Consider the following 27,147-nt stretch of genomic DNA (forward strand, 5'->3'; position numbering starts at 1 on the left):
CTCCTAGAAGTGAGAGTGAAATAATCTGAAGTGCAAGAGGCCCAGATAAAAGTTGTGGTTATCTGTGAAAGGTCCTAGCACTCTCTCTTAAAGAGGGAGACTGGTGACATGCCCAGATCTCCTCCTGTACCATCCTCTTCAGCAAAGAGGTTGGCTATGGAAACCATCATGTAAAAGTGCTGAGGAAATGCATGTAGGTTTTAAAAACCCATATGAGAGACGATCTGGTCAAATTAGTCTTTTATTTACAAACATGAAATGAATTCCAAGATTAGCAGACATCTGAAGAAAATCATCAGCATGGAAAAGGAAAGACCAAGATAAGCCAGCATACATCGTCACAAAAAGAAAGAGAAACACAGCAGAAAACGTGTAAAATAACTTAAATTTTCATGTTTAAAACCAAAAGGACATTCCATGAGAACAAGTGACTATGGAAAATGAGTAACCACATAATAAGAAAGAGTTCTTAGAAACTGAAAACGTGACTGCCAAAACAAAATATTTACCAGTAATAATTTCTTTAGAATAAAATAAATATTAGCAATCTGGAAGATAAGAATTGAAAATTTCAGTTCAGATCCATGACAGATTTATGCAGCAGAGCAACAATCTATTTAGTGCAAACCTCAGAGGGAGAAAACAGAGACATTAAAAGAGGACATTAAACAAATATGACTTCTCTTTACTAGGGGAAAGAACACTTTAGATAGAAAGGATCTCCTTGTGTTATTTTTAATATTCAATATTAAGACATATCCTTTATACCCAAGTCACAGTTTACTTTCTAATATTGGAAAAATTGAAAAAGCAGAGTCTTTGAGTCCAGATACACATCAAGGTCAGAAATATCCACAGGAAATGCCAGAGGTTCAACATGCACATCCAAGCACTTGTCTATGGTCATGAGGGACCAACTGTTAAACCAAGACCACATTCCAACAAAGTATCTTCACACAGCAAGAATGGAAAATAAATTCCTCACTTCTACAACACTGGACACAATTCAAGAAAATATCAAAACAGGACAGTGATGCAAATTAAATTTGTATGCAGTGACACCATGGAGCATTTGCACTGCGCTTTGCTTTTTTTCAATAAATAATTATAACTAAGCCTCACTGTAGTTTTACAGCAGCATTTTTCCAATTTAAAATAACTCAAAGATCACCTAAAATATTTATCAGCTTCATTATGTGACACCTCCACTTTACACCCCCCTTTCACACACACACATAAACAGACACATGCACACATACCTTCTCTTCTGTTGAGCCTTAAGAAGATCAAAATATTCAAGAAGGTTTAGATTATTCAGAAAGACAGAAAAATATTAGAGTTTTAGCCTTTTTCCTCATAGGCACAAGTGTGAGATGTATTCCTATGAGGAAAATGTGAGAGAAGAAAGATTGCTAGCTAAACAACAACAGACCATCAGCAAAACACATACGCTGTTCTACTTTAAATTTTAGCAGGGATGTGATTTTCATCTTTTCCTAAATAGCATTGCTCTCAGAGGTATATGCATATGGGATCTGCATCTTCACATAAACCAGGGCCTGCCTAGTTGTCCTTTAACTGAAGCCCTACATATTTTTGCTTGTGCCAAGTAACCCTTAACCTAAAGCTACTTAGAGATCATGTAATCCCATCACTTGCTCAGTGAAATAATTCCTTTATTCCCAGCAAATGGTTTTACAGAATACGGCAGCCCATCTGACTTTTCACCAGCTGTAACTGCTATGAACTTTTCTTTTTTTAACTTTCAGCCAAAAATTGCCTTTTGGCATCTTTTACCATTAGTTAATTTTGTCCTTAGGGTACACAGAGTCTACTCTCTTTCCTTAAGAGGAAATTCTGCATTTATTTGAAAATAGCTATCCTGTTCAACCACTGCCATCCTTCCTAGCCTCAGTGTTCCTTCCTCAGGGTAAATGTTCTGTCCATCACTCCAGTTCCTTCTACTGGCTTTCCAGACTCCACGGTTTATATATCATTCATATTTTGGTTGTTCTGATTGCTAAATATCCCTCTTAAAATGTAACTCTAACTGAGCACAGTATTCCAGCAGTAATTTGATAATGATAATGATGATGCTATAATGATAACAGCTGCTACTTATGGAAATATCAGTACCAAGCATTGCACAAAGATCTCTATCTTGATTATCTTATTACCTTTAAGGGTCACAATATTGTACAAATGAGAAACTGCAGCTTGAAGAAGCTAAGTGACCTGTTTAGCTAGCTTGAGGAAACCATAATAGACAAGTCTATCTCTATTCAAACAATACCCTCTTAATACTACACCACATTTGCAAAGAGCCCCACCTGCTCACTACTTCCTCTGTTACAGATGTTTTGAGACCACTGTTATACTCTAAGGTGCTATCGACGTTTACCTGGGGTGGAGAAACACAATGCACTTTTCATTTTTTTAAGTTATTAAAAATACTGCATTTATGTTTACTGAAATATTAGTGAATCTATAGCATAACCCAATACAAAATATATTAGCTCCTTGCTATAGTAAATTTGGATGTAATACCTCAAATGCTTCAATATATCAATCTATACTGACCTCTTCGACAAGGATGATTTAGAATAAAATTGTTGAATAAAGAAAATACAGCCTTTATTCCATCAATGACCCAACAACATGTTGCCTTTATATAATATACAAATTGGAATTCAGTAACACAACAGGCACATTTCTATCTTCTGCCTTCCTAAAGCTTGGTGCATACGCTACGAAGAAGAGATGCTTGTACCAAAACACTCTCACACACTCACAAGTACCTTTTGCTATATCAATCAAATAGGCTTTAGATGACCACCAGGGTTGATTGCCTTCCTTGGCCAATTGAAATGTTAATAAAACCATGAAGGGATTATATTTATAAATGGACTGTTCTTTCACTTAATCCAAATCCAGATGTCAAAATGTTTTAAAATACCCATCTTTGGATCTTGAAGCTAGCTATTAATTATTTTCCTTACAAAGTAAAATAATTTGCATTTTATACTGCAGTAGGCACAGCTGGCTAAAACATTCTATGAGGAAGTAGATAGCACTACAGAAAATGAGACTTACTTGGAATGTCAAAGCAAGGGCCAGAATAAAATCTACGAAGGTTGAGAAGGGTGATGTTGGGCTCTGGGTCTCCTTGGCTAGATTTACTAATCTCATAATTAGTGCAATCCGTGGCAGTATGGGACTTTTAAAATATAACCACCAAAACTGGGATTATTATAGTAATAATAATCATTAATTGCTGAAGTTGCTATTTATTAGATGTCTACCATGGACCAAAGCAGTGTGTTAGATTCTTTGTCTAACAGACTTCATGTGAGCTTCATAACAATCTCCTGTGTTAGGTATTATTTCCATTTTACCCCTGAAGAAAGAGGGTCTACTAAGGGAGTGACTTTGCCAGTGTCTCTCAGGTAATCAGTGACTCTGAGAGGCCAGCAACAATTGGTTTCTGATGCTGTCACAAAGGGCAGTGTGTAGGACTTTTTTCTTTTTCTAAATCTTAAAAGGAGATGCCTGACTGGCTGTCTCAGTAAACACTTTGTGTATCCCTGTGAAGGCCTATGAAAGAGCTGCTGATAAAGTTTTATGTCTTCTAGTTCTTTGTAGATCCCACTACGGCTGCGATTGACTGAAAAATCCACAATGTTGAAAACGAGAACACTAAGCTTCTTCTCTGAGACACTGACTCTGGCCAGTCCAACTTACTCAGAGATAAGATGAGACCAAAACACATAATGAATGAACAAGAAATGATCCTTTGGAATTTTAGTAATTTGAGCAGCTTATCAATGGGTTTAGTTTAGAGAATTCCTTCTTCCTTTTCAGACAAGCAGTTCACACGCCCTAAGTGGAAAACCTGGAACCAGAGTGAAGACTAGATAAGGCAGCTTTTCTCCTGAGGGAGGGAGGAGGGGGCATAATGAGGCCATGTAGTTGACATTGGTATTGTGTAGCTGAGCTGGCACAGAATACAGCTGAGTATCCCCCTGATTATTCCTATTTCAAAGATATATAATACTTTCACCACCTCCTTTTCACTATTTTTTATATCTGGATGGGACACATTAAGAGGCCTCACAGTGTAATGAGTTTCAATGTCCTCCTGACAATGTGATTAAAACTTATTTTTTTTAAAGAGAGAAATCTTTGATTTGTACTAACAGTTCTAAATTATACTTGGCAGCATCAGATTCCCAAAGCATCGGCACACCTGGGAAGATTCACTATTTCTGTACTAGGACTCATTCCTAAACAGCAAGTACATTCAAAAGAACTTTATTTATGTAGGCTTGGGCATAACTTTGTTGTTGTTTGGTGCTTTTTGGGTGACATTTCCCTAGAAAAATAGGCAGTATTCCAGTGTCCCTTTCCCAACCTGTAATAAAAGTTTCAGAGAGAGATATAAACACAATGCATTCTATGTAGACAAAATATGGTGAGTTGCCTCTGACCACACAGGTAACGGCAACATGTAAGTAAAAGGGGGCTTTAGGAGACAGAATTGGAAAATGCCTAGGAATGGATATCTCCTTTCAATTTTAGCAGTTAAGTTTCATGGCCCTCATAGTGATAAATATTATCAAGACCCATTTAATTCTGCAAATCTCAAGAATTCTATGAAACACCCCCCATCCCTGTATATTCAAGAAAAGTTATGAAGTTGGTGTAGTCCATATTAACCTTTTAGAGCCCTCAGTACTTTATTTCAAGGCTTGCTTTAAACAGCCTTTCTTTAAGATGCTATAGAACTAAGTACTTCATCTTGGCAGCAATTTTAGCAATGCAATTTTATATTCATGCATGTATTGACTTAAATTAGACATTGAGTATCCTTAATCCGAAAATCTGAAATATGAAAGGCTCCAAAATCCAAATCAATTTGAGTGCTGGCATGACACTCAAATAAAATGCTCACTGGAGCACTTCAGATTTTGGATTAGGGAGGCTCAACTGCTAAGTATGGTAATACACTACTTACAAATATATTGCAAATATTCTAAAATCTGAAACAATCTGAAATTCAAAACATTTCTGGTCTAAAGCATGTCAGATTTGCGATACACAATCTATATATCTATCTCTCTCACCTCAATAAAGGAGGCCAGGGATATTGTATATTGCTATTCACTATTAGATCTTTAGAGCTTATTACGATACCCAGTAAAAGATTAGTGTTCAATAACAATTTAATGAACAAATACATTCCTGAGTGAATGAATGAATGAACAATTAGCTCAATCCTAATGTTCCCTGACTCCAAGCTGCCAAGAGTCAGGTTATGTTATCCTCTCCTGAACTGACCCAATGTATTGATTGTTGATATGTTGACAAGGTATTAATAATTTAGCAATGACACAGTTAGGTTAATTTTCATTTGCCAGAGGGAGGGAGGAAAAGAGGAAAGCAGAGAAAGAAGGGAGGGAAAAACAGAGGGAAGGAGGAGGGAGAAGGACAGAGAGAAGGATAAAGAGAGAGATGAGGGGAGAGCTGGGATGGGAAAGATGAGAGAGGAAGACAGATGGGAGAAAGAGAATGAGAGTGAATGAATGCCTAGGGTATGATTAAAGTAAAGGAATGGATGAATAAGGCAGAATGAGAAGCATCAATTGGAGAACCAGTAGTTTAAGGAATGGGATCCTAAATTCACTTCAATATGTTTAGTTAGTAGACAACCTATTTACAACAATAAAGCCTGGATATCATGTATATTATTAATATAACACCATATCTAATTCTCTGTAGCAATGATTTGTTAACAGTCTAAATATGAATAAGCCCCAATTTTCCATAAGGCCAGGCTATTTCTTGCTTTTTAGACTAAGGGGTTTTAGAATAAGGGTCTGTTAATCTGGTCCCCCCAAAATCAGTGTCTTTTCTAAGTAAGAAGTCAGCTATCTTCCAAATGAGCACAGAGCCGCTGTACCACTAAGTGACTGAATGATCCTGAACAAATCACCTTACCTCCTTGATTTTGATTCCCTATAGTTGTAAAGACGGAAATATTAATATCGACCTTATTTAACAAGGTGATTGTGAATTGAAGTGAGATATGTAAAGCCTAAAGAATTATCATGTTAATTTTTAAATATTTGAGTCAAAATTATAATTTAATAACAGAAAACACTTGGGTGTTGCCTGCATCATTAGGCATCCATTCTTTAAAATAAAGAGGCCTTGTTTACTTATCTGAGAGGGTTGTGGAAGGCTCAAATGAAATAATATCCATGAAAGTCCTTCACCTACCTACAACTGTGATTATTTGATATCCCAGAATAATTTTCCCACAAAAAAATGCTCTTATGCTCTCTCTGGCAGCACATATACCAAAACTGGAACAAAACATACTTTCACCACAGAAATTCATGAGTGGTACATAGCAACGTGCTTATTTCAGCATATTCTTACATCAACAATGTGAAATTACAGAAGAATTTGAACTTTGTAGAACATTATTATGCTTTCTAAATTGTAGCCATAAGTTTAGAAAATGCAACATGCAATGCTATCTTAAAAATATTTACATAAAGTTAATCATTGAAATCCTATGGACTAATTTCATTAACTAGTTCTGTAAGGCAAAAATATAATTTGAAAATAATGATGATTTGAAATACAAGTATGCAATCAGTTTCTTCAAAAATACATGTAATTTAATTACCCCGGAAGCTATCTTTTAAATTGGGCAAAAATATCCACAATGTGTCTCAAATGCCATATTTCTGCTCACAGCAATGATTTAGTCATGCTGCTTGCCAGAGCTAAAACTCCTCATAAAGGCTAAGAGTACCCTCACAACAGTCCAGTTACTCATTATTTAGAATTCTGGATATAAAATTGTCAGCTTCCAATTATCTAGTGGGATAAAGATTTAGTGAGATAAAGTATGGAAACATTGCAAAGAAGTGACAGAGACTCAAAATGTTCTTCTACCTCAAACCACCTCCCTATGTGACCTCCAAAATGGAGATGCGTTATGAAATCACCATTTTAGCCCACCCAATAGGGCAGCTGACTGAATCATCAATGTGGAAGCTAAAATCATGGCCTAGGAAAGCAAGCACATTGCAAAACAAGTCAGCACAGTAAACAGAATTCACACACACACACACACACACACACTCACAATCTTGCTCATCAGATGGCCTTCGGCAAAAAATATACTTTAGAGACTGAAAATAGTCCCTTGAAACAACAACAGAAAACATTCTATAAAACCTTACTCTATGAATGTTTTAACTAATCTGAAAGACCACATTTATTTTGCAATTACAAAGATAGAAAGTTTATGAGAGGCAAAGACAAGACAACTTGTGACACTCTGCCACCTCCACCTATTTTCCAAAGTCTGTTGTAACTGTTTGCACCAATTCCATATTTTAAATGCCTGAAATAGTCCTCAGTCTCCTTCCAGGCTGTTAGCGTATTCCTTTTATTGCCAGATTATTTCTTCCCTAAATATCTCTCGCGAAGAGTTAGGGATGAGACTAAGAGGGTGGCAGCATAACTGAGAAAAGATGCTGTCAATGCTTCCCTCAACCAAATTTAGTTGGGCTAGCAGAACCTTTGCAGGGCCTGCGGTCTGGACATGAGCCAGGACTGGAGGCCTCTGCGTAAGAACCTTAAAGCAGAGTCCAGTCTAGCTGGATTCTCAGAACGACTTACAGCTCTCAATTTCCAAGGTGCAGTTTTGTTCATCCAGTGGGTACCTCCTTAGGTCCATCATGCAGGCAGCTGTGGTTGTGATTCTAGAAGATAAATAGCAATGATGAGTATTGTTAGCAGGTCTAAGGCTGGAGCTGGAAATTTAAATCTAAGTATCAAAGAAGAGACTGTGATTTACCCTAAGTACTAATGAAAATGACTGATGCAACTTTGGATAACCATATTCCTTTATGAATCTCACACTGATTCAGAAGATAGAGACTGGACTAAATCTGCATTTCCCAAAGTATGGTCCATTATCTACTTGTATCAAAATAATCTGAGAGGGTTTCTTCAAAAGGCACTTCTCATGCCTCCAGAATGTGTTGGGGAGAGGTGGAGTGGTGCCAAGACTCTATTTTACAAGCATCACTGCTGACTGAGAATGTGGGCAAAGAATATTCCCATTTCTCTCACATTTATTTTCTTCTCCTTTCCTCAAGATCAGAAACATGTAATCTATCAATCTTAGTTTTGATCCATCATTTTTCACCTTTCTATACATAGTATAGTATTTTGCAGTGCTTTAATATAACACACAATCAGCCATTTATCTATACCTGATTTTGGTATTTTATTTACACCTGATTTCTGTCCTGAGTAATCTGATGTTTTCATGATCCCCTAGACAGTATACTCCTATGGGATGGCATAGTTATTTATTTACAACACTTAGTACCTTTATTATGTTATCACTAATAAATAAATGCGTTCCTTCAATTTGTCTTTATATTTGTCATGATTTTTTACTAATCTTTCTATTGACCTTCTAGAAGCCAAAAAATATATACGTTTAGAGTTTATATATATATATATATATATATATATATATATGAGTTATCAAGGTATGTTTTCTGATTAATGAGGCACCATAGGATCATGAAAGAAGACAAGTTTTAAAACATTCCAAATGTAGGTATGAGTTCCATTTTTTAGTAAAAACTCCAACAGAGTACTTGGCACATAGTAGACCCTTTAAAAATTTACATCTGCTGAGGGAAATTAAAAGTAGAAACTAACGTTGAATTTGATCAACTTTAGCTTACTGTAGTGTGAGGGGCACTATACTATGTGTTGGGAACACAGAAGTAAGATATAGCTCCAGCTTGGGAGAAACGATCTATAGCTAGACATTTTTATTTAAAAAGTCTTGGACAAAATCTAAACCATAACCCAGGTAGACTGAGCCTATGGAATTCCTGAGTCAGGTGTGGGAGTCTCACTCCTCAGGTGCAGAATGGAAACATGTGATTAACTTGAAGTAAGTCATTCTTGGCTCTTTTGTTTGATTTCTGTCTCATTAAGGTTTGTGCTCTGTTAATTCTGTAAGTCTCCTAGAGCTGACGTTTGTCCCAATTCCTTCATTTCTTTCCCCAAGTCCTGTTGGCTCTGCTGCACCAATTCCTTACCATCTCCACTGCCTCCCCTCTGAGTCTACATCCCCGATCCCTTACATCCAAATCACTGCAGGAGCTTGGTCTCCCAGCTACTCTATTCACTGCCCCACTAAACATTATCCACACAACCGTCAGATCTTTTAAAAACATAAATTAGATCTTTTCACTCCTCTGCTTAACATTTTCAATGGCTCTTCCAAGATGAGCCAGAGTCCTGGCTATAGCCTGTTGTATCTGGAATACTCTAGTCCTTTCCTTCCTTCCCAGTATCATCTCACTCCATGTCCTCAATCAATATCTTTCGGCCTTCTTACTTGTTCTCTGCCTAGAACACGTGTCTCCCTGATCTTTATAGAGCCCTCGCTCCTGATCCTTCAGTTAAAAATGACCTTTTCTGAGAGTCCCTTTCCAAGCAGCCCACCCAAAGTGGTTGCCTTAACTAATGCTCCATCTTATCTTTCTGTTTATTTCCTTCAAGCAGTCACCAAAATCTGAAATTATTTTGCTTATTTATGGCTTCTCTGTTTTTAGAGACAGGTTCTTGCTTTGTTGTCCAGGCTGGAATGCAGTTGCACAATCTCAGCTCACTGCAGCCTCAACCTCCTGGTCTCAAGCAATCCTCTCACATCCTCCCAGAGTGCTGGGATTACAGACATGAGCCACTGAACTCAGCCTTATTTATATTTTATAAGAATCTGTCTTCCAATAAAGTTTAAGCTGTTTAAGGGCACAGACTTTGTTCTATTTGCTGTTAAGGAACTCAATAAGTATATGATGGATGAATAAATAAATAAATTTATAAAGATGCCAGGAGTTGGTTTTGCTCATTGTAAGTCTTTCTATTAATATTTGGAAGATTATTTTATTACATTATTTCTCTTTTTTTAATTTAAAATTAGAATGTGTCTTAGGTTGTAGAGGTTCTTTTCATATTTTAACAATAGACACATTTTAATTCATTTAATTAAGATTACATAAATAGTACCAGAGTTTATCTTATCAACTTGATTGTTTATGTTTTCAATGGGATTTACCAAATTATTTTATTCTATAAATTCTATTAAAAGTTACGTTCGCATTTTATTGTTCACTCAAGGTTAAAAAATTATAACTTATTTTGGCTCTGTGACACTTGGCTAAATTTCTCACTGGTCCACTGATGTTTTTTGTTTTTTAGTTTGGTTTTACATGTACATTCCGAATTGCCAATAACATACAGAGATCTTTACTATAGAGAGCAGGCATTTTCAACAGAAATAAAATTAGGTACATGATGGGCATATTAAACACCAATGCTATTTATGTAAAATGGCAGAAATAATCCTGTCTTGAGAAACTAGAGAAAATTAACCTCATCTGATAGAATGAATACAAAAGATATGAAAGTTACAAGGGCATATATACAATTAAAAAAAGAGAGAGAGCCAAGTATAGAAGCCTTGATTGTGTTAATGAGTGAAGTTTGCAATTGCTACTAGAGATTGTGGCTCACACTTTCTGCTGATACATGTTCACGGCAACTAGCATCCGTGAACTGGTGCTGGAAACACCAAGAAAAATATGTTGCCTAATGCTACTGCAGGAGCAATGAGTTCTACTCATGTTTTAAAAATAAATTAGAAGAAAGTGTTTTCCTCACAAACACATTCCTATTTAGTCCAGCATTTTACTGTTGTTTTAATGATATAATACACTTCAAAAAGCTAAAAGACATTTATAATGTCTTCTAGTCAATATTTACAAAGCATTCGTAAGTGTCTTCTATTGGATTAGAACAGAAACGTTGGAGCCAAAATAGTCCACTTGGAGTCCTGATCATATGGTCGATGATGAGTAACAGACAACTCATTGTATTCTCTGACACTTAGTTGCCTCATCCTGAAAATTTCAATGAAAACTTGCCACCTTACTTTGCTATGATATAACAAAAGTAGGAATGTTTTTAACTCATAAACTGTTATGCAACTTTTTGTATAGTTATTACTACCTGCTAACGTGTAGATACTGTGATAACTCATTTTACTAGAAGTTATTTGGCAGTATGAGTACATGTTTATATACATAAAGACATGTAGAATACCCACACACTTACATTATAAGCAAGGCAGAGATATCAAGATGGATGTAAATAGCTTCCCAACACATAAATATGCAAAATAAATAATTACTCCCTACATATACATGGAATTCTATCAAACGAAATATAGATATACAACAAACTTGCATCTTTCCAGGTGTGTTATGAGATCAGGAGCCACATCTGTTCTGTCATACTTATATCTCAAGCCCTTTCATAAGTACCTGGCACATGCCACCAACCCCAAATAAAAAATATTAATTATTATTATAATAATAAAACAAATATAACAATAAATAAAAGGGAGGGATCAATAAACATAAGCATCCCAAAACTAAGGATTTTGATGCAATTATCTATATTTAGTAAGTGCCTTATTTAACTCATGTAAAAACTCTCAAATATATTTGGAAGTTAAAATATAGAAGAAGCTGTCCTGGAATTAATCTATTCCAAAAAGCTCAGGAATAAACATCTAAATCTGTTGTTTGAGACTTTTTGATTTATAACAGAGCTGTTTCTACAGGAAGAAGTCAATACAATAAACACAGTTAATGAGCTTTTCATGAACATGTCTTTCTGAGTCATGACAAATATGCTTAATGGACCTTAAATAACTCAACGCCACTACTAGGTGTCTTTGAAGTGAGGCTAGTACACCATTATGCAGGTATCCTGATTAATTTTTAAGACCATTGTGAAACAGCTCTGTCTTCAATCAAAGGAAAGAGTCAATAATGCCTCAAGAATGTGTCTTATTTATCCGTAGTAAATCGTCTATAGTTAAAAGTGGAAATATGCCTTCTGTAGGGTAAATTCTATTGTATGATGAATACCACCCTTGGGAAACGCCAATATTCTGACTGGACTGAGATATTTGGGTAAATTTTTTACTACTTAGCCATTGGGAAATATTATCCAAAAATGAATTGTATCATAAAATATTAACACAGAGCAAGAAAACAAATACATAGCACCGCCTAAACAGTCACTCAAGGCACCTATAAAATCAAGAAATGCAACAAGTAAGCCAGGATTTTGTACCAAAGCCATACGAAATATTTTATAGTGTCATTACCTGAGATTTATTGATGCTAACATAGTATTCCAAGTTTGGGTTTTTTGTTTGTTTGCTTTTGTTTTTTGTTTTGAGATGGAGTTTTGCTCTTTTGCCCAGGCTGGAGTAAAGTGGCGCTATCTCGGCTCACTGCAACCTCCACCCCCCGGGTTCAAGGGATTCTCCTGCCTCAGCCTCCCTAGTAGCTGGGATTATAGGCAACTGCCACCACACCCAGCTAATTTTTGTATTTTTAGTAGAGACAGGGTTTCGCAATGTTGGCCAGCCTGGTCTCAAACTCCTGACCTCAGGTGATACACTCGCCCCAGTCTCCCAAAGTGCTAGGATTACAGGCGTGATCCACCGCACCCGGCCCCAAGTTTGTTTTTGTTTTGTTTTGTTTTGTTTTGTTTTGAGACTGGGTCTCACTCTGTCATCCAGGCTGGAGGGCAGTGGCATGATCTCAGCTCACTGCAACCTCCACTCCCCAGGTTCAAGCAATCCTCCTACCTGAGCCTTGTAAGTAGCTGGAAGTACAGGTGTGTACCACCACACTTGGCTAACTTTTTAAATTTTTTGTAGAGACAAGTTCTCACTATATTGTCCAGGCAGGTCTTGAATTCCTGTGCTCAAGCAATCCTCTCATCTCGGCCTCTCTAAGTGTTGAGACTGCAGAGATGAGCCACCATGCCCAGCCAGCATTCCAAGTTTGGATATGACATCTGGATCCAAGTTTGATAATGACCAAAGATAGCCATTAATCAATAACAAATGACTTTGCCAGCCAATACGAAAACCTCAGAATCATAATCAAGGTGACATAACTTGGGCCTTTCAGTAGACTCCTTAAGAGGGGCTTCAGGACTAGAATATATGTTCAAACATGTGACTAAACATGTGAGAATCTTGTTAGGATTTTAACCAGAAATTATAAGAAAGTGACTTTGAACTTCTACCTTGTTTGATTTCTTTATATAAGCAACCATCCAATTATTCCAAGAGAAAAAAAAAAATGTTCAACATCTTTGTATGTTTAAAAAAATTAGATGCCTTGGCTGAGGCAGGAGAATGGCGTGAACCCGGGAGGCGGAGCTTGAGGTGAGCCGAGATCGCGCCGCTGCACTCCAGCCTGGGCGGCAGAGCCAGACTCCGTCTCAAAAAAAAAAATTAGACGCCTTAACCCTAACTATATTCAAAACATATTGTTGTAATACACAGCATGCTTTTACTTTGCTCAAAATGTGCATTTACATAAATGCACAATTTATTCTAATTACAAAGAATAAAGAAATTCTCCAGCATTAGTGGGCATCAGTTACTAGAGAAAAATTAACACGTTAAAAAGGCCAATTATAAAATATATATTGATATATATTTTTGCAAACTACAAAGCAAACTAATATAAAAACTTCAGCTAGTGGGGGGAAAGATCTAATTGCTGAATTTAAGCATTAGAGTATGAACTAAACTTCTGAAAATTCTAAAGAGCTCACCTGAGTCTTTTCCTCCAACGTCACTTTAAAAAATTCTTACTTTCAAATTCTCCAAGAAGACTTGATGTTATTCTGTGTCTCACAACCATTTTAGTTGGAAAATGGAATTAATATCTTACTTATATTTCCCTTATAATATGCTCTTATGTTTTGTAGAACAGGTAAAACATTGCTTGTAGGAGTTAGGTGACTTTCACTTTGGCACTCTCACTAATAACTAACATATTAATTGATCACTTACTATGTTCACGACACTATCTAGTGTCACTGACATATATCATCTCATTTAATGTGAGTTAAGTCATATTGTTATTCCCATTTTATACATGAGAAAATTGAGGCACAGAAAAGTAGAGTGATTTTCCCCAAGAGTCACACGGTGAGTGGTAGAGCTGGAATATGAATTTTGGATGTTTGACTCCAGAGACCACATTTTTAACTAGAATGTGGTAGCTAACTTCCTAGTTGAACTTGGTAAAGTCATTTAGCTTCTCTGGAGGATTGATCAATTTCTTATATACCAAATGAGCTTAGAAAGTCTATAATCCCATGAAAATACATTACATGTTCTGTGACCTTGTATATTTTGTAATTTTGTTTTACCCACACATTCAAATGCTATATTTCACAGCTGTTCATTCTGTTTTAGTCAATTATGTAGATTAGCCCACCCCAGACAAGCAAATACAGGCCTCTCCCCAAGGAGTCCCACTTAATATTTTTCCCTGATTGAAGGTCTCCCTCAGCATTCCTCGCCATTCTATCCTCTTGATTTACCTCCACAGAGGCCTTCTGCTCAGATTAAAATCTCCAAGACTCATGCATAAATGTTTTTAAAAGCTCTTTAAAAGTCCTCATAGTCACATGCACTACTACGCTCAACTTTGTAATCACCAAAAAAAGTAAGATTGCTAGCAATCATGTTCCCATTTGATAAATCATGCATTTCAGATTAGAGCTATTTGTACTCTTCTGCAGCTGTTTGGCCTTCTGTGACTCTTTCATTTTCTGGAATCTTATCCTCTGCAAAGAAACTGTGACCATTAAAGGGCTACACAGGTTTCTGCCACAAATTCAGGCACTATTATGAAGACATTCCCTTAAATAGCATGCTGTGGAATCAAAGCAGCACTATGCAACAAAAATCTCATTTTTGTGAGCATATAAATACTACTCAATTGAAAATATTAATAGATATAGATATATCAGCCTCAGTCGTTCTTCTTCTTCTGTTGTTAGTTCTTTGATGACCAACCTTTCTCATATTACATTCCTGGCGGTCTCATCTATAGGTACTTTGTTTATCTCAGAGGTGAGAATATACTCAGAGGTGAGAATATACTGTCTTCTAAGTTATGTCTTAGAGGAAGTCTGCATCCCTGAAAAAGGGTAATCATTCTCTTTTTTAAATTGTAACCACTGAAATCTGGACTCCTATCTCCCACCATATACAAAAATTAACTCAAAATGGATTAAGTAGTTAAATATAAGACCCAAAGCTATAAAAATCCCAGAAGTAAACGTAAGAAAAACTCTTCTTGACCCTTGATCTAGGCAAATAATTTATAGACTAAAACTTCAAAAGCAAATGCAACATGAACAAAAATAGACAAACGGGATTTAATTAAACCAAAGGGCTTCTGCACAGCAAAAGAAATAACAACAGACAACCTATAGAATGGGAGAAAATGTTTGCAAACTAGGCATCTGACAATGACTAATATCCAGAATCTACAAGGAACTCAAACAATGGAACAAGAAAAAAAAATAACATCATTAAAAAGTGGGCAAAAGATATTAACAGAGATTTCTGGCCAAGTGCTATGGCTCACACCTATAATCCCAGCACTTTGGGATGCCGAGGAGGGCAGATTGCTTGAGCCCATGAGTTCGAGACCAGCGGGGGAAGCATGGCAAAATCCTGTCTCTACAAAAAAATACAGAAATTAGCTGGGCATGGTGGCATATGCCTGTGGTCCCAGCTACTCAGAAGGCTGAGATGGGAGGATCACCTGAGCCTTGGAGGTCAAGGCTGCAGTGAGCCTTGGTTGAGACACTGCACTCCAGCCTGGGTGACAGAGCGAGACCCTGTGTCTAAAACAAACAAACAAACAAACAAACTAACTAACAAAAAAGATATTTCTCAAAATAAGCCATACAAGTGGTCCACAAACATATGAAAAAATGTTCAACATCACTAATCATCAGAGAAATGCATGTTAAAACCATAATAAGATACCATCTCACCCCAGTCGGAATGGCTATTATGAAAAAGTAAAAAATAGCAGATGTTGGCAAGGACATGGTGAAAAGGGAACACTTATACACTGTTGGTGGGAATGAAAATTAGTATAACCTTTATGAAAAACAGTATGGAGATTTCTCAAAGAACTAAAAATAGAGCTACCAACTAACCAAGCAATCCAACTACTGGGTATCTAACCAAAGGAAGATAAACCGCTACGCCAAAAGGGTAACTGCTCTTATATGTTTATCTCAGCACTATTCACAATAGCAAAGTCATGGAATCAACCTACATGTCCATCAGCAAATGACTGGATAAGGAAAATGTGGTATATATACACTGTAGAATGCTATGCATTAATGAAAAAGAATGAAATCTTATCTTTGCAGCAACACAGATGGGGCTGGAGACCATTATCCTGAGTGAAATAATTCAGAAACAGAAAGGTAAACACGGCATGTTCCTCACTTGTAAGTGGGAGCTAAAAAATGTGTACACATGTACCTACAAAGGAAAGCAACACACACTGGGCACTGCAAAAGGCAGGGAGGCAGGAGGGCAGTGAGGGTTGACAAATTACCTACAAAGTTCAGCATTCACTATTTGGGTAATGGGTACCCTAGAAGCCCAAGCCTCACCATTATGCAATATATCCACATAAGAAACCTGACCATGTAACCTCTGAATCTATAAAAATAAAAATAAATAAAAATTTAAAATGATCATGATAAGAAATATAGTTGAACCAGAGTCTCTTACAGACTAGAAAGCCACTCTCTGACTATTTCAAAAGTGATTAATTTTTTTCTCAATGTAAAACAAATGCCTCAATATGCCAGATACTTTTTATTGCATTCATTAAAATATCTCTCTAATATTTTATTTTGATTTGTGACACATCAGAGTCATACCATTTCAGAACAAGTTTATCAGTTTTATCCCAGTCTTTTAATTTTTTTAACAAATGCAAAAAAAAATGTGGCTTGAAGATGTTGATGTACAACTAGCCAGTGACAGACCAAGTGACAGCCTCAGCTGGGTCTCTTTTCACTTATTCCAAATATTAATTTTCACCCTTGCAAATATTATTTTAAAATGTGAGCTACACATGTTGGGTGTCTTCCCTTCCTTTTCAGTTCCACAATCTACCTTTAACCACCAAGTTGTGTATCCCTAAAGAGTAGACAGTTTGGACTTCTGAAACAGGCTCCCTGGGCTTCAGGGCAGATGTGGCCAATGGGGAGTAGAGCAGGAGTCTGGGCTTGGAGGAGAGGGAGACCAGGGAAATTGTCTCCCTCTGCAAAACGTGTGGCCAGGTTGCCCTGTCTTGCTTCTGTAAGACCTGTGGCCAGGTTCCCTTGTCTGTCCCCTCCTTTTCCCCTTCAGAAATGGAAGGCTGCAGAGCTGGTGGCAACCTGGGGATTCTATCTCTGGGAGGGAGGGAGTGCTGCTCTTCTTTTTGTAAATAGTCTTTTCATTGCACTCTCCTCAAATTACCCCATTTTCAGTGTGCCATCTGCTGCCTGTCAGGTCTCTGACTGATAGAATACATTGCAGAAGTGTATTTAAAATCTGAGGTTCTTCTAGCTAGGCTGTCCATCAAAAAATTAGAACTCTTCCATTCCTGGGTCCTTTGTGTTGGGATTTTGGGGTTAAGGGAATGAAAGTTCCTACCACCTTAAATGAACTTCCCCCTTTCTATCATTTTGATGTCAGCTCATCATAACCCACCTAAGGAGGCTTCTCCCACCACCCAACTAAAGCAGCCCTCCTTCCCTCACCATTGACCACTGCCTCATCCCCAGTTTTATTTTTTTCATGATATTTGTCACCATCTGAAACTGTCCTGTGTGTGTATTTGCTTAATTGCTATTTTCTAGGTACTTTAGTGCATTCAGCTCTGTCTAGTGTTGGGTTTTCCAGAAGCAGACCCTGAAGGACATTTATTAAGGACCACCACCTGTGAAAGAAAGGAAGCTGTGGGGTTGAACAAAGACGGCAAACTGTGCTGCATGATGCAAGCTCCATGGAGCCTCAGCAACCCAGCAGGGGAGATCTGGCAGGAGTGTTGCCATTAGAGCGACCCCCAGATAACTGAAATGACTTTTATATCCTCTCTTTCCCACCGCCACATGTTTACACACCTTCCTGGGACACGCAGCATCAGTGGATGGAGGAAAAAATATGTGCAATTATTTTTTTTCTCTCTCTCATGGTAGAGCACTTGCTGAAAGTTCAGTGGGCAACATATTCTGTGGCTGACTCAATCTCTAACATGCCCCCACACATATTTTCACTGCAGTACATGGTTGCAACTGCATGGAAAATATGTGTGAGAGCTTGTTAGAGGGTCGTTTGGTGGCGGCTTCAGGAGAACCCAACATCAGACAGACCCTTCAATCCACTATGGGGCCCAGAAAATAGCAATTAAACAAATACATCTACAGGATATTTTCAGATGGTGACAAATATCATGAAGAAAATAAAACGAGTCAGTGACCAATGGTCAGGGAGGAAAGCCTGCTTTAACTGGGTGGTGGAGAAGGCTTCTTAGGTGAGCTATGATGAGCTGAAATTTTCTATAACATAAAATAAAATAAATATTTCTTTTATATAAAATAGGCAGTAAATATGTGGAAAAATGCTTAGTAGCATTAGAAACCACAAATATGTATTAGAAATAAAACTTAAGCCATGACAATTATTGCTTATCTAATCAGCAAAAATTAAAGGAATTATAATATCTGGTACTACAAATTCTGGAGGGAAATAGATCCTCTTGCACATACTGGCAGGAGGACTGTAAATTGGCACAAACTTTCTGGAGGGCAATTAGACAATATTTATCAAAATCCACCAAATGTGCAAACATGTGTTCCTAAAAATTCTACTCTAATAAATTAATGTGAATTTATACAAAACTGTATGCCAGGATGTTAAACACAACTTTATTTATAGTTGGGCAAAAAATCTCAGAAATATTCTAGGTAAGTACTATATAGGTATATATGTATATATAGCTAATATACAAGTAGATTTAAATGAATTTTGATTCATTCCATATACATACTATATAGATGTAAATGTACATATAGCTAATATATAAGGATGTTTAAATGAATTTTGATCCAGTCACATGATATAATAAAAAACACTTTAAGAAGAGTGAGGACATAGGAAAGTTTTATTAATAAGTGAAAGTTAAAAGAGCATACAGGAAATCAAGTTGTATAGTATGATTTCACATTTATTTAAAAAGGTTTATTAAGTGTACAAATGACTAAAATTATACTAAAATAGGCAGTGCAAATATAGTTGATTTTTGTTTTCTTATATTTTCTATAGTTTCACTGTTTCTATGGTGAATATGCATTTTTCCCTCTAAAAAATGTTATTAAGAGAATTTTCCCTAAGTTTGCACTAAGGGCATTCCTTGTCAATAACTTACTCTATTTGCATTAGCTTATGTTCTCTACATGAGATATGGAATATGCATGGGATACTAACATTCCATGGGTTGTAAATGATCAGCATAACTATATCAAATGTAGGCGCTTCCATAAACTGCATGTGCCATTTAAATGTTGGTGGAAATATCATCATTTAATTACAGGTTTTCAAAGTAGAAAAGATGATAAAATGATGTCTATACAAATATCTTTCTAATGATCGAATTCCATCCATAAGATCTCTATAATTATTGTTCTAATGAATCTCTTCAGTGCTTTGGAACTCATTCTCTCCGAAAGGAAACTATTCCATCTTTGAAAAGCTATGATTACCAGGAAGTTTTTCTATATTTAACAGTTTCAATTCAGTTCCTTAATTGTAAATTATTTATTCATGTACTTGCAGTTTGTTTTTGTGTGTGTGTGTCTGAGGGGTGTTTCTCTTTTGCTTAGTGATGCATTCTAGTTTTTGATATTTTGTTGTGATAAAAGTTATCAATCATTTACTTTGTTATTTCTTAAACTGTTTTGTGTTGGGAAAAATCCCTCTTCATCTTGAGAGAAGGTAAAGATTTCGAGATAGGCATACCTCCTTTTATTGTGCTTTGCTTTATTGCACCTTGCAGACATTGTGTTCTTTACAAATTGAAGTTTTGTGGTAACCATGTGTCAAGCAAGTCTATTTGTTCCCATTTTCTTCCAAATCATGTGCTCACTTCCTGTCTCTGTGTCAAATTTTGGTAATTCTTACAATATTTCAAACTTTTCAATTTTTATTATGTCTGTCACAGTCATCTGTGATCAGTGCTTTTTGACATTACTATTGTAATTGTTTTGGGGAGCCACGAAGCATGTCCATATAAGACAGTGAACTTAATAGAATGTTTGTTTTATGACCAGCCATACCCATCTCTCTCTCTCTCCTCAGGCCTTCCTATGCCCTGAGACACAACAATATTGAAATTAGGTCAATTAATAATTCTACAATGGCCTCTAGGTGTTCTAGTGAAAGAAAGATTTCCATGTGTACTTTAAAGTAAAAGCTAGAAATGATTACTCTTAGTAAGAAAGGCTGAAAACTACGCCTCTTGTGCCACAAAGCCATGTTATGAATGCAAAACAAAAGTTCCTGAAGGAAATTTAAAGTTCTATGCCAGTGAACACATGAATGATAAGAAAGCAAAACAACATTATCGCTGATGTGGACAAAGTTTTAGTGCTCTGGATGGAAGATCAAATCATCCACAACATTCCCTTAAGCTGAAGCCTAATCCAGAGAAAAGCTCTAAATCTCTTTAATTCCATGAAGGCTATGAGAGGTGAGGAAGCTGCAGAAGGCAAGTTGGAAGCTAGCAGAGGTTGGTTCATGAAGTTTAAGGAAAGAAGCCATCTCCATAACATAAAAGTGCAAGGTGAAGTTCAAATGCTGATGGAGAAAAGCTGTAGAAAATTATCCAGAAGATGTAGCTAAGGTAATCAATGAAGGTGGCTACTCCACACAACAGAGTTTAAGTGTAGACAAAACAGCCTTCCACTGGAAGAAGATGCTATCTAGGACTTTCATAGCTAGAGAGGAGAAGTCAATTCCTCAATTCAAAGCTTGAAAGGACAGGCTAACCTTCTTGTTAAGGGCAGGTGACTCTTGTTAATGCAGGTGGTGACTTTAAGTTGAATGTAGGGCTCACTGACCATTCCCAAAATCATAAGGCCCTTAAAAGTTATGCTAAATCTGCTTTGCCTGTGCTCTGTAAATGGAAAGACAAAGCCAGGATAATAGCACATCTGTTTACAGCATGATTTACTAACTATTTTAAGCCTACTGTTGAGACCTACTACTCAGAAAACATAGGTTCCTTTCAAAATGTTACCCTTCATTGACAATGCACCTGGTAACCCAAGAGCTCTTATGGAGATATACAAGGAAATTAATATTTTTAGGCCTGCTACCATGACATCCATTCTGCTGTCTATGGATCAAGGAGTAATTTTGACTTCCAAGTCTCATTATTTAAGAAATACATTTCATAAGGTTATTGCTGTCATGTATAGTGATTCCTTTGATGGATCCAGGCAAAGTAAATTGAAAACCTGGAAAGAATTCACCATTCTTGATGCCATTAAGACCAATAATGATTCATGGGAGGAGTTCAAAATACCAACATTAATGAGAGTTTAGAATAAGTTGATTCTACTCTCACTGATGACTTTAAGGAGTTTATGACTACAGTTGAGGAAGTCACTACAGATATAGTAGAAATAGTAAGAGAGCTAGTATTAGAAGTGGATCTTGAAGATGTGACTGAATTTATGCAACCTCATGATGAAACTTTAAGGATTGAGAATTTTTTTCTTATGGATGGACGAAGAAAGTGACTTCTCGAGATAAAACCTATTCCAGGTGAAAATGCTATGAATATCATTGAAATAACAATGAAGAACTTACAATATTACATGAACTTATTTGATAAAACAGCAGCATGGTTTGAAGGATTGACTCCAATTTTGAAAGAAGTTCTATGGGTAAAATGCTATCAAGCAGCAAAGCATGCCACAGAGAAATCTTTTGTGAAATGAAGACTCAATAAATATGACAAACTTCATTGTTGTCTTATTTTAATAAATTGTTCCAGACACCCCAAATCAGCAATCACCACCCTGATCATTCAGCAGGTTGGTGAACATAAACATCAAGGCAAGGCTCCCCACCTCCAAAAAGATTATGACTCACTGAAGTCTCAGATGATCATTAGTACATTTTTTAGCAATGAAGTATTTTAAATAAGGAATGTACATTATTTTTATTAAATATAATGTTACTGCACACAATACACTACAGTATAGTGTAAGCATAACTTTTTGTGCATTGGGAAACAAAAAGTTGTGATTCACTTTATTGTGATATTTGCTTTATTGCAGTGGTCTAGGAAAAAAACCTGCATTATCTCTGAGGTATGCCTCATATTTCTATCTGTCTTATGGTCTCAATATTTATAGTTAATTATTAAATCTATCAGAAGTTAATATTGACATGTGGTGTGCATGAGGACACAGCTTACATTTTTCATGGAAATAATGGGGTACCATCTTTCTCCTAGCAAATTGTCTTTTGTTTTTTCAAATATAATATGTGATGAGGATGTGAATAAACCGAATTTCTCATAATTGCTTGTAGAATATAAATTGGCTCAGTCTTCCTAAAGGGTAACTTGGATATCAAGGATCTCTCACATGTTGACCCAGTAGTATTACTTACAGTATTTTATCCAATGGAAGCAATTAGAAAAGATAAAGAAGCGGACACAAGAATCTGCATCACTACATGACTCATAACAGTGAGGAGTGGGAGCACAGTGTTTGGTAAAGGAACGTAAGTTTGTCATGCACACAGGCACCGAGGGCAAGAATGGGATTATAGAAATCAAGCAGTGCTGGACTTGGGTCTTGATTTTACCTCTTGCTATGTAGAGGAGCTGCTAATATGCAAAAGGTCCTTTTGAACTTTGGACAAAAATTTATTCAGAACTGAGTGGAAGCAGAACCCTAAGACTCTCCCCAAAAAGCAATAAGCATAATTTTCTTCTAACTTGTGGAAATCATTTCATTCCTTCAGAAGCTTTTAATTACTTAGAGGAGTTCTAAAGGGTCGACTGGGGGAGGGTGGTACACGCAAATCAGGGCAACCAAAACTGAAACTGAGAGAACCTTTTATAATTGAAGACAGATTAAAACAAAAATCATCTACAAGACAAATCAGGAAAAAAATGTACTTGACCGAAAATTCCCTCTCAAAACACACATCTGTAATGCAGGGTTGTTTAAAAACACAAGATGAAATGAAGAAAAACATCCCCTTGTACCCAAATGATGGCATATTTAGTAAGAAGCTCAGTTGACTAAATAAAGAATTAAAGCAGAATGAAATGAATCATAATAAAAAGAAACTGGGGCTCATTTTAAAGAAGGATTTCAAATAAACAAAAAGACTCAGAAGAAAAGGGTATAAATACTCATGTTGGAAATTACACACAATTTACAATAAGAAGCACTAACAATATTATAGCACATTGGCAAAAAGGCAAGGATTAAAGCAATCACACTTGATCTCTGGATGAAAAAAAGAAAATTGATAACAGGAGCTATTAGAAAAGAAGATGTATATGACACCATTGTCATATGAACAATTTCATTTCATACAAGCTGGAAGATGGGAACAGGGTTGAAAGAATGAGAGAATGGTCAACCAAGATAAAGAACAGCTGTGTTGTGACTATTTCCCAATAATTCCCCATCCTGGTCTCTGACTTTTTCCCATCTCTGTCTTCTGTTTCTCTTTCTCTTAAAAAATAAAGAGCAAAAACTATGGCAAAGGGCTTCATATTTCAGTGAAATGATACTGGATATTAAAATCTGAAAATTAGTTGTTTGACTAATAGCTGAATGAACTCTGTTTGTCTAACTGAAGAAGGAGAAGACTAATAGATGTAATAACAGTCTCCATTTATATAGAGGGCTTTAGGGAGTGATGATCAGCTGTTCACATTTTCTGCAATGGACCAAACAGGAAGCTTTGACCATAAATTATAACATAAATGACTTGGAGGATTTAGGTTAAATAGAAAGATTACTTGGCAGATAGTGAGGGTTGTAAAATAATGAAATAACTCTACTGAGTAGATGGTAGATTTTCCTTTCTGGAGATGATGGGTAAAGAATAGGTTCACCTGTCAAGGTGATGGAGGCAGGGCCTACCAATGACTCATAATGGTCTCGGTGGGGTTCTGTACGTTCAAGTTCACCAAAGCAGCCTCTATCTTTAATTCCTAGGAACTGAAGCAAATGCCTAAATCCTTTGCAGCCTCAGCACAACTTTGTTAATTTGGGTTGTAATGAATTTTAGCTTAAAACAACAGACAAAAACTGTAGGGATTGCTAAATGTAATTACATAACTAAAGAGTGCTAATACAGCCTAGAAATATTAAAGTATTTCAAAGCATGTTTAATGACAACAAGGGCTAGGTAAAGATATATTTCTGTCAGGTAATTATTAACAAAATGGTTTAGGAGTATTCTCAGAGCACTGGGATGCAATATTATAAGTTGGTTACAATTTTCATGCCCAGTGTTCACAGTAGTTAAGGCATTTGAGGTGGTGTAACACTATAACATTGCTAATGAGTCATTATTTCTAGAGCAATTATTTTTAAGTGATTAAGATGCATTGTACTGCTGTGACACAACTGATTTTACATTTACTTTCTCAATAGTCTCCTTGCTTTTCCCACTTCATCTCCTCTCCCCCTGCCCCATTCAAAAGCATATTAGACTCTGTTTTCCTGAGAGGAAAAAAAGATAGTCTAATAATTACCAAATGCATGCCATCTCTTGAGAGAAACACAATGCATTAGGCTAGTGGCTCCTAAATCCTTTGTTTTGTTTTGTTTTTTGTAGTTGCAACTTTGAGGTTTACAACAGAATTAGACAGGATACATATAGACAGTAAAATGGTTACTACAGTGAAGCAAATTAACATATCTACCATCTCAGAGAGTTACGTGTGTGTGTGTGTGTGTGTGTGTGTGTGTGTGTGTGTGACAAGAGCAGCTGAAATCCACTTGACAAAAATTACTAACACAATTTTATTTCTATAGTCTTCATGTAGAACATTAGCTTTCCAGACTGGTTCATCCTACATATTTGCTACTTTGTATCCTTTGACCTATGTCTCCTCATTTCATCCCCCACACCCTGGGTAACCACTGTTTTATTCTCCACCATCAGGGAGTTAAGGCAGTATAAGGATTTTGAATAGGATAATGTATAAATTTAAAACCTAAAATGTGCAAGTTTATTATAATGTTGTCAATAAATTTCAAAAAGTCATTAAACTACTGAGTTGTATTACACCTGAATGACAATAAATGAATACTAATCTATTCATAGATAGCCTTCATTCAGCATGGTGCTTGCTAAACCCCGTAGAAGGCATTGTATAAAATTGTTATGATGTGGTCTTCGACCTTAAGGACCTTAAAATCAAAGCTCAGATACAGGATAAACTAATCTAGGAAGCTATCGCCTCTGCAACTTTGGATACATTATTTAACCTACTTGAGACTCAATAATAACGAAAGCACAAAAACAATTAGGGCATCTACCTCTGAACATGGATATAAAGACTAAAACAATGCATAGAAACTGTTTGGCATGGAAAAAGCATTTCCACAAATTTTATCTATAAATGTAAAATAATTATATTTATTTTTATTTATGTTTATTATTATTACGCATCACATGGTAAGTACCAATAATGTATGTTATAAGACCTGAAATTGGCCAGGCATGGTGGCTCACTCCTGTAATCCCAGCACTTTGGGAGGCTGAGGCAGGCAGATCACCTGAGGTCAAGAGTTCGAAACCAGTCTGGCCAACATGGTGAAACCCCATCTCTACTAAAAATACAAAAATTAGCTGGGCATGGTGATGCACACCTGTAATCCCATCTACTTAGGAGGCTGAGGCAGGAGAATTGCTTGAACAAGGGGGCAGAAGTTGCAGTGAGCTGAGATCGCACCACTGCACTCCAGCCTGGGCGATAGAGCAAGAATCCGTCTCAACAAAAAAAAAAAAAAAAAAAAGAAATCCTGAAATAAGGAAAATGATTGGAAGCTGAGGCAGCCATCGCAGAGAAAATGAGCTAATTAGCTACAAGTTAGGTGATGAAAGATATACAAGATTTTGCTAGATACAGTGTTTAGTCTGGAGGGATAGCCAGTCAGCATGGAGTAGTGTGAGCACATGACCAGAACCAGGACATATTGGTAAGATGAATAGGTCAACTTGACTGGTAAGCAAATGTGTTGAGATTTAAACCTGGTGAAGGATGGATGAAAGCAAACAATAGTTGACTTTAAATTCCAGGCTTACTAGTTTGTATTTTATCCATTGAAAATTTCAGAGCATAATTATGACATAATACACACAGAATGCTAAAATTATAAGGGATTTAAGTCTAATCAAGGAGCCACAAACTCAGATGCATAGAGGGCAGGCTTATGACCTCTGTAGTATGAGGAGTAGGTTCAACGTAAGACAAAAGGGAATGGTGGGGAATGTGGTGAACTACAGAAAACCCTCCGTCTAGATAAGGTATCAATTTCCCAGCTTTAGCTTATTGTTACCTGTGGGAAAGAAGCCCCAGTGTTCATGCTCTTTAGATTTTTAAAAAGATAATTAGGAAGTCTAAATTTTAAAACGAAATGTCCTAATTTTAAAAGTACTGTGTTAGTCAAATAAAATAGTTATATGAATTGGTCTGTCCTGAGGGCTAATGTTAAGCAGCCTTTGATAAAATCTGTAATTTGTAATGTGGTATAAAAGCCTCCGAGAAAGTGATTCTCGGAGGGTGAAGTGATTCACCCTAATTGAAACAGAGAGTTAGTTAGAGGTTAGCAATGGCAACTCTACCCAACACTAAACTAAAACTCACTGAAGGTTAAGGATTTATTCCAGTCAGTATGGAACTGTATGAGTACATGGCCACAGCCAGGATATCTATGAGGTTTCAGAGCAACTTTCCTTTTACTAATACAGTACATTTCTTTGAATTTTAGATTATTTTTTCATCACAGCCTTAAACAATGTAGCAGATGAACACAGGACAGAAAAAAATGTTGTGAGTGTTAGCCCACTTT

At 36.5% G+C, this 27,147-nt stretch overlaps 1 protein-coding gene across 5 annotated transcripts in view; it reads right to left on the minus strand.

The window, feature by feature from the left end:
• The window catches only part of GABRB2 (gamma-aminobutyric acid type A receptor subunit beta2), a 260,041-nt gene that overhangs the window by 114,098 nt on the left and 118,796 nt on the right, over positions 1–27,147 (minus strand). For all 5 annotated transcript variants that reach the window (XM_004042942.5, XM_019028490.4, XM_055385906.2 and 2 more), the window contains one exon: positions 7,699–7,781. In XM_004042942.5, the coding sequence (XP_004042990.3) occupies positions 7,699–7,781 (83 nt within the window). The remainder of the gene's footprint in view (positions 1–7,698; positions 7,782–27,147) is intronic.

Source organism: Gorilla gorilla, chromosome 4 (genome assembly GCF_029281585.2).
Source record: "Gorilla gorilla gorilla isolate KB3781 chromosome 4, NHGRI_mGorGor1-v2.1_pri, whole genome shotgun sequence".
NCBI classification, from domain to species: Eukaryota; Metazoa; Chordata; class Mammalia; order Primates; family Hominidae; genus Gorilla; species Gorilla gorilla.